We start from the raw sequence: 9,387 nt of genomic DNA, 5'->3' as shown, positions 1-9,387 counted from the left end.
GAGAGGGAAATGGGAAGAGGGAGGGGGGAGAGAGGAGGGGAGACGAAGAGGGAGATGGGAAGAGGGAAAGAGAAAAGAAGGGGAAGGGGGAAGGGGAAGGAGGAAGGGGAAGGAAAAAGAAAAGGCAACAGAAAGGAAAGGAAAGGAAGAAGGAAGAGAAGAAGGGAGGGAGGGGGAGGGGGAGGAGGAGGGAGAGGGAAAGACAAAGTTCAGAATGACCTGATAACTTGCTTCTCCAGTTAGAAAACAAACATTTTAACAATATCGCTCTGTCTTACTACAGATGTGTACTGGTAGAAAGGTATGCTTTTCATAAATAAACATTATGTTTCTAAACCATTAGTAAAAACTGAATTTATGGTCATACGATATCTTTGAATTGTGTGTGAGGTGAAAATTCACTAATGTTGAAAAGTCATATGGTCATATTCTAAAATTAGTGAATTTTCACCTTACACAAACTTGCCAAGATTTCCCATGACCCTAAATTCAGTTTTTTACTAAAGATTTAGGGAAAAAAATTAAGTTTAAAGGAAAAGGTTACTTTATAATATGTGTAAAAGCTGTTACGTGAAAAAGTAACTATCAGGAAGATTCTATTTTCTTGCTGAATTACATGAGCGTTATCATTCAATCCTTTTACCTCTGCAATCATATTTCTGTTCTTTCTTTCAATTAAAAGGACATTCCAAATATTTATATACTGACAAATTGTTCTGGGGGAAGATTCTATCAATTTATATTCCACTAAAGAGCAGATAAAAGCACTCTGGGACCTCATACTCTTGACTCTGGTTTTAATCTTTACCAACTTGGCCCTTAGTCCTTCCTTCCTTAAAAGCACAGGTAGATGAGTTTACATCATGAGATGTGGCCGTCCCCACACAGAGAGATAAAAGCCATCCTCCAAATGATTGACTGGTGCTCTAGAAAATCACTGCCTGTACTGAGGTTTCTTCTCTTGGTATCATTCAAAATTTAACCAAGAGTCTCAGTGCCTGTAGCTCAAGTAGTTAGGGCAACAGGCACACTGGAGCTGGTGGGTTGGAATCCAGCCCAAGCCTGCCAAACAACAATGACAACTGCAACCAAAAAATAGCTGGGTGTTGTGGCAGGCGCCTGTAGTCCTAGTTACTTGGGAGGTTGAGGCAAGAGAATCACTTAAGAGTGAAAGTTTGAGGTTGCTCTGAGCGGTGATGCCACAGCACTCTACCCAGGGCAACAGCTTGAGACTTTGTCTCAAAAAAAAAAAAAAAAATTTAACCAAGAAATCTGCATCTCTCTTACAACTGGAATGCACCCAGGGTGCTCTTGTCAATCTGCACCGGGACTCCGGCCGGCTTGCCGCAGTTCCTAACATATGGTACCACTTCCCAAATCTGTCCCCAGGTCTCAGATCACCTGTTTTCCTTTCCCCCCAATATGACCTTCACATATTTCTTTTTAAAAGAATTTGCATACAATAAATATTAAAATTAGATATTATCACAGAGAGGTTAAAATACCTAAATTAAAAATTAATTTTCTTGAAAAAGTTTCTTAAGTATCCTTTTAACACTTCTCTACAGTTTGAAGCAACATTCTAAAATAGTAAATTTGCATCCTCAGGTAAAACATACAACAACCCACCTATCGAATGCCTTGGTTTTCATTGGGTAGGGGGAACTGTTTTAGAATGGTTTTTCAAAACAAGCAAAGGGGGAACAACAAAATAAATCATACAAAGGGTATTTTTAGATTTTTGGATTAACTTTAAAAGCCATCAGGAGAAACATTCAAAACTCAGAGTAAGACAAAAAGATGAGGAGGCAGGTCCTTAACACACAGGCAAAGGCCACTCATGGGCCAGCTGGGGAAATGTACTTAGACCATGGTTCTGTTTACTACTGATTGATTAGAGGTTCTAGACAATGAGGATGTTACCTGTAGAAGTTTGGTTGGAAAAGATGCAAATGTCTGTCTGACAGATAAGATTACTCAATGGTTATGATTTAAATTTGTTTTTAGAAACTAACCACTTTTATTCATAATACATAAATTTTAGCATGCCCCAAAATGCCTAATTTCTCAAATGCTCTCTGGATTTGTTTTAACATCAAATTGGTTCCCTTACTAATTATTCATTGAACAAAATCATTGTGTCCATTTCATATTTGTATGAAAGTAATAATTTTTCCTTTTTAAAAGTTATATTTCCACAAAGAAAAAGGCAAATATATACTTGAAGGTTTCAATGCATTTTCTCATTAAATTTTCAACACGTTATTTAATGAAAAATCTAGCATCGGCACGTATTTTGATATCAGATCTCTGTGTATCTAGATATATGTCTAGACATTCAGATATGACCTCATGTTGGTTCTCGTTCTCTGGAGATCTGACTAATACAGGAAGCAAGCTCTGTGGAGCAAAGTGGAAGATTACTGCAGGCAGGGAGAACAGTCAGGGCAAATACTTTGTAGTACAAGGAGCAAGGAGGCCACCCAAGGTGAAGTGAATTGGGCAAGGGTAAGAGCTGAGTGGAGGATAAGGTCAGAGGGGTAAAAAAGACCAGATCATTGGAGATTTGCAGGCCATTGTAGGAACTTTTATTTTACTCTGAGCAACATGGGTACCCCTGCATAAGGTTTTGTGCCGAAAATCACTGCTGTGTTGACCGGAGTCGCATCCGGGAGGGGAGCCACAAGGACAGACCGAGTATCCAGGGGAGACGCAATGATGACTGTCCTACATAGAAGGAAGATGGCAACAACTATCACATTCTAGAAATACTTTGGAGGTAGAGGCAAAAGGATTTCCTGATAAATCTTGCATGAGGTTATCAGCAAGAAAAAAGAGTCAAAGATAATTCCAAGTCTTTGGGAAGGAGTAACCAGAAAGATTGTACTGCCAAGACATGGTCTTCTCTGATCACTTGACTGGAAACTGTAACCACCCACCACTCCCTCCCACACTCCTGAGCTCCCTGCTCTGATCTATTTTCTAAGCAGCAATGACCACCTCTCGCAGTTCAGTTAAAAGGCATGCTTACTGCTTTTCACAGGGTCCCCAAAATAAACTGACTGGCATCAGGGCCTGGTAGACATATTTTTATTTTGTTTTATCCCAATATATTCCAAGTGCCTAAGACAATGGCTGGCTGCTCAAATAAATATTTGCTCAATGAATGTATGGATAGAAAAAAAAATGAGACTCAAACTATTAAATCACATATCTATTATTATAACTCTAGGAAACAGCAATCACAGATTTGAGCACAGGTCTCTCTGCCCCTATCCATATTTTTTCCTTCTGTTTTCTAATTATCCCTTGGCTAAAATACTAAAGTCACAGAGATTTCTGTCTTCTGAGGCTTTACTGTTATTTGTATTGTGTTATTTTGTGAAGCATGGAAGCGGGTAGTCCTGGTGCCAACTAATACCTATGAATAGACCACACGTCTAGATCCGTCACCCTGAAGAGGCAGCAGGAAAAGGAGCCAGCCAGGCCCTACATATGGCAAGGCCAGGGTTTGAAGCTGCTTCAGCTCAAATAAGTTGTTATGCAATCTTGGTGAAGTCGGTCATCTTCCTTAAGCCTCAATCTCCTCTTCCACAAAATTAAATTCATGATATCATCTGTCTTTGGGGGTTCTCAGGATTAGTGTAGGGTTTCAGTGCAACGAAGTCAGTAGATTGTCATTAGCCTTATAAAGATTTCATGAAGATGCCTTCCCTTTGGTCACACTGGACTGGAAAGCAATGAAACCTGCCTGATCTGCTATGTAAATATTTTTACTGAAAGCTGTTCTATCTTCAGAGGTATATTTTTCCTTCCAACCCCACTTCTTCCTCCACAGTTTTCCCATGCCACTAACATCTCTAATAAAACCACTGGGGGGCCCTCCGGGTTTATCACTGTCCAGTCCCTCTGATGCAGCCCAGAGTTCACAACACGCATGCTCCTTCTCAGCCGTGACCTTGGGAACACATTTGAGGCTTTCCTCCTTGTCTCTTAACTCTTCAGAAAAGCAATTAAACTTTCTTCTAAAGCACTGCCTAGGCACTCAGGCCCTCGGAGGGACCAGTGTGATTTACGACATTTTCCCCATCTTAGCTACAATCTATATCTAAGTAGGCAACTTACAAGTGCTGAATAAAGATTCAGTGCCCCCCGCATGCTGTCAGGCACAGCCACACAGCTCCCCCCCACCATTCTCTCCTAGCCTCAGGTCTATGAAAAACAAATGCTCTTCCAGCCAGATTAAATACTATTTACCTCTAAAGCTTATAATTGCATCAAATTACTTTATGACGTTCACACTCAAATTAATGATCCAGCATCTCCCTACATATTCGGAGGACAAACATACATGTGTTGCCCTTTCTGCCACTGCCCCTTACTCATCGCACCTACGTCCTCATTCATCTGGGGAGTCCTCTTCATATATCTCTGGCTTGGGTCTCTAACTTACTGTCATTCTTGTTACCTAATTTCTCTTAATTTTTTTCTATCTCATTTTTTATCTCTAATTCACCATTTTTCTACTTTTTAATTTAATAAACATTAGAAAAACATAGTAATTGTATTTTAAAAACTAACAGGTAGTTGTAAATCTGTACTTTTTTTCTGACATCCCAAAGTAATTTGATTGTTAAAATTAGTACGAGATGCATCCTCATTCATGCCGGAAGCAATTACTATCTTGATCTGGGAATGGTTACACAGGGTGTATAGATACCTATATTTGTGAAACTGTAAATAAAGAAGTGTGCATTTATACATGTTATATGAAGTGGGAGAGGAAGAAAGATAAACTACCCATCAAATATTCAAAGCTTTTGCTTGGCAGGAAGAAAAGGGAGAAAATCTTAACGCTTGGGGCAATCAACAGCACTATTGCTGCAATTGTATTGGAAAGAACTAATACTTTTATAACACTGAAGTCAGTCAACCCATCAATCCACTAAATGATTTAGACAATTAGGTTTCATTTGCTCTAAAAACCTAAAGTATTAAAAAGAAAGTCATGGCTTTCATTTGGAATCTATTTCTCTTTACAAAAACACAGTGATGGCAAAAATTAAAATCTGCACTATTATACGGAACATATTTTATCTGGCAGACTCTGTACTACTTAACATTTTCCTGTATTGAATCATTCAGTCAAATATTAGTTGTCATAAATATGAGCCAAAATACCCTGGATACTTTAGAATGTGTCATATGATTTTGTGGGGAGGAAATTTTTCTTTTTTTATTATTTTACTTAGTGCAATATCGAAACTCTTCTAGATCTAGCAGTTTGAGAGATTCAGGCATTGCTTTCAGAAATCCTATAGAAGTCATCATTGAATTTAAACAGTTGATATTTGAGGATGGATATGTAATGTGGGTACTATGTTCCATTTAGAGAACATGTATTCAGATACTTGGGATTAAGAAGTATATATATAGAAGAGAAAATTATGCTGGAGATATATGTATATGCACATATATATATTTGTGTGTGTGTGAGACAAGGTCTTGCTGTGTTATCCAGCCTGAAGTGCAGAGGCCATTGACAGTATTCACAGGCACAGTCATAGCACACTAGGACCTCAAACTCCTGGGTTTATGGGATCCTACTGCCTCAACCTTCCGAGTAATGGGACAATAGGTATGCACCAATGCACGTGGCTTTTCCACTGGCTTTACTTATACAAAACACTCCTTCAGCCCACAGATACCTAGGTACAGAAAGAAATTGGGGTACCATCCATCAGAGTTAATAATTTACCTTTGCCATTTTCTCTGCCAACTGCAGGCGACCATCCAGTTCCCTTCTGATCTGGGCTGCTTGTTCATCCGCATTATCCAGCTTAAAAAGTAAAACAGAAATTACGCATAGGTGATTACTTAATGGCACCGACACAGAGTAACAGAAAGACGAAATGACTCAGAAATGTCTTATAATTCTCCCAGCTACCTATTGAGAGGAGAACGGAGAGGCTGTTTAATTATATAGGTAGGCCAGTTACATTCCCTGGGTAGAAGAAGTATCCCTTCCTTCTTGTGATTTTATTCACAAAAAAAGTGAGTAAATTTAGGGTTTAAGAGTTTGGTTTATGAATCTAATTGTTATAATTCTCTGCCCTAATCGTCTCAACAATCCTAAAAAGCAAGAAGTCCTTATGTCTTCGAGGTTATATTAAATTGCATTAACTGTATTCCAGCCAGCCTTCTGTCTTCACAAAGATAGATGAATCTCTTATTTTGATCTTGCAAATTCCCATTAGGCACTTCTGGATGGTGAGATACTGAGTAATGTTTCACTTCCCTCTCTGTCCTCTTTAAAAACATCCCCTCTGTTTTAATAAGTTTGTATTAGTGCTAAATTATAAAGGTACTATGTGGTGAGCAGCATAATTTTCTACCATCTAAGTCTTCATATACTCTTCATTCCAGTTCCAAAAGTCTGATACTACCAAGAAGTCCTTCCTCTCTTTTACAGACTGGTACTCCATTCTTATGTTCTAAATTGATTGAAAGCAAAAAAAAAAAAAAAAAAAAAATAGTTTGTTTTGTTTGTTTTTTGGAAATCCTCTGTTTGCATGGAAAATTACTTTTATTTCACTGAAATAATCCTGAAATTTTTCAATAGCTTCTTTCCAAACTTTCCTATGATACCTTCCCCCCATTATGCATTCATTTTTTCCTTTATTGTTTCATTATAAAAAATGTTAAATGGAGGACGTGAAATGTTGAATTTCTCTTCACTCTAAAGTCTTCTCTTCTCCTGTCATTAAGAAGGTTGGACTACACAATATAATCACAGTGTAGTAAAGGTTCATATAAAGACTGCATTAGCACTGAATGTAAGATGAAAAACACAGGAAAACACAGCTAACGTGTCCCTTTGCCGAAGAACTACAAATAAACTAGGTTACATTGTTACATGTTTTAAATAGCCTCAGAAAGAAAACAAAATACAACATCAGGCCTGAAACAGAGGCATAGAAGCAACCCAGAATAACGAGATGGTGGTATGGACATTTATACAAGGAATCAAGAAAAGAGGGGGATATTCTGGTAAGAGGACCCCAAAAGTCGTGAGGAGGTGAGAGTAGACACATATGGTGGTTTTGGGAAATGGACACCAGAAATGCAGAGGCTGGAGATGGGGACAGAGAGAGAGGTGGGCTGCTTCACAAGCTACTCTGCCCAAGCCAGGGTCCAGAGTTCAGGGTTGGTTCCCACAGCAATGGGACTTCATTGGGAAGTTTCTCTTTTTGCTTTATTTCAGAATATTACAGGGATATACATGTATGGATACATAATTTACTGTTGTACATTTTTAAAGCAAGGTTATAAGTATGCCCTTCACACAGAAAGTGTGCATTGGTGCGCTGTACTTGTTAGGGGTGAGTTGATCCGTCCCTTCCTCCTCTTCCTCCCCACACTGATTCCCACTGAGTTTTCCGTCTATGCCTGCACACAGGTTTAGTCAACTAGTTCTAATTTAGTATGGAGTCCATATGATGTTTACTTTTCCATTCTTGCAATACTTCACTTGGAAGAATAATCTCCAGTTCCATCCAGGTCTTTGCAAAAGACACTAAATTCACTCTTTTTCATGGCTGAGTAGTACTCCATGGTACACATATACATAGACTTTTTATTAATCCATTCACGTATTAACAAGCACTTGGGTTGTTTTCATGCCTTTGTGAATTGTGCTGCTATTAAAAAATGTGTCTTTTTTATAAAATGTGTTTTTTTCCTTTGGGTAAATACCTAGTACTGGGATTGCTGGCTCAAAAGATAGATGGGTCCACCTTTAGTTATTTGAGGGTCTTCCACATGACTTTCCAAAGAGGTCTGTAGTCCCACCAACAGTATATAAGTTTTCCTTTCACTCCCTATCCACATCCCTATCCCTATCCACTCCTGCCACTGTAGTCCCACCAACAGTATATAAGTTTTCCTTTCACTCCCTATCCACACCAACACTTGTTATTTTGGGACTTTTTAATAAGAGCCATTCTCACTGGAGTTAGAAGGCATCTACTGTAGCTTTCATTTGCATTTCTCTGATGATAGAGATGTTGAAAAAATGTTCAACATCTCTAATCATTAAGAGGTTTTAAGCAGGGAGATAGGATGATCCAATCTAGGCTTTATAATAGAAAGATCACTTTGTTTCCAGCATGCACAAAAGGTCAGAGAGACATAAGGAAGGCTATTTTTTGGTTTTGTTTTGGATATTTTTAAAATTTTAAAAAGCTCTGGGGATATCATTCGAAAAGTACATTTCCAAGTTGATAAAAAAAATCAAATTCATTTTGACAAAAATTAAAAAATGGTCAAGATTTTCTTAAAGTAAATCCTTGTTATAAAGAAGTTTCTACGTCATCCGTCAGCTCAAAAAGGATAAACTTTTTATTTTAATGGATTAATATCACTCAAAATCAAACAGAAAAAGTTTCCTTTCACTGTGTCTAAAATTAAAATGATTTAAATTAAATTACTTAAGTATAATTACTAATGTAATTATAAAGGAAAAATCAATGCAATAATTACCTGTTCCAAGTACCCAAAATCTCTCATTAAAAGCTCAAAAAAAATTATGTATAGGAACACTGTAACTACAGTACCTCAAATACACTACATAAATCTTTCTTCTGATCTTAGCTTATATGCTGATAGATATTTTTTCCAGAGAATTAAAAAGTTACTTGTATCTGACAGAATTATAGTCAGAATTACAGTCCCTCTCAGACCCATCAATAAATGGCATTTGCCAAACTAATACGTTCCTTTTGGAAAGATGTTTGGAGAACACTTAGAGAACTAAAAATCAACCTGCCATTTGATCCTTCAATTCCTCTACTAGGTATATATTCAGAAGATCAAAAATCACACTATAACAAGGATATTTGTACCAGAATGTTTACTGCAGCCCAATTCATAATTGCTAAGTCATGAAAGAAGCCCAAGTGCCCATCAACCCATGAATGGATCAATAAATTGTGTACACCATGGAATATTATGCAGCCTTAAAGAGGGATGGAGACTTTACCTCCTTCATGTTTACATGGACGGAGCTGGAACGTATTCTTCTTAGCAAAGTATGTCAACAATAGAAGAAAAAGTATCCAATGTACTCAGCACTACTATGAAACTAATTTATAGCTTTCATCAGAAAGCTATAACCCAACTGTAGCCCAAGCATATGGGGAAAGGGAAGGGAGGAGAGGGGGGAGGATGGGAGGAGGGAGAGTAATTGGTGGGACCACACCTACGGTGCATCTTATGAGGGTACATGTGAATATTCCTAAATGTAGAATATAAATGTCTTAACACAATAACTAAGAAAATGCCATGAAGGCTATGTTAACCAGTTTGATGAAAATATTCCAAATTGTA

At 37.8% G+C, this 9,387-nt stretch overlaps 1 protein-coding gene across 3 annotated transcripts in view; it reads right to left on the bottom strand.

The window, feature by feature from the left end:
* CADPS2 (calcium dependent secretion activator 2) overlaps positions 1-9,387 on the bottom strand; it is a 499,168-nt gene that overhangs the window by 284,946 nt on the left and 204,835 nt on the right. For all 3 annotated transcript variants that reach the window (XM_003789780.2, XM_023513206.1, XM_023513207.1), the window contains exon 4: positions 5,759-5,839. In XM_003789780.2, coding sequence (XP_003789828.1) covers positions 5,759-5,839 — 81 coding nt within the window. The remainder of the gene's footprint in view (positions 1-5,758; positions 5,840-9,387) is intronic.

This window comes from Otolemur garnettii, unplaced genomic scaffold (assembly GCF_000181295.1).
Source record: "Otolemur garnettii isolate 467f Iridium unplaced genomic scaffold, OtoGar3 scaffold00037, whole genome shotgun sequence".
Taxonomy (NCBI): Eukaryota; Metazoa; Chordata; class Mammalia; order Primates; family Galagidae; genus Otolemur; species Otolemur garnettii.
Note: the sequence above shows the minus strand (reverse complement) of the source record. Positions and strands in the feature narration are given on the sequence as shown.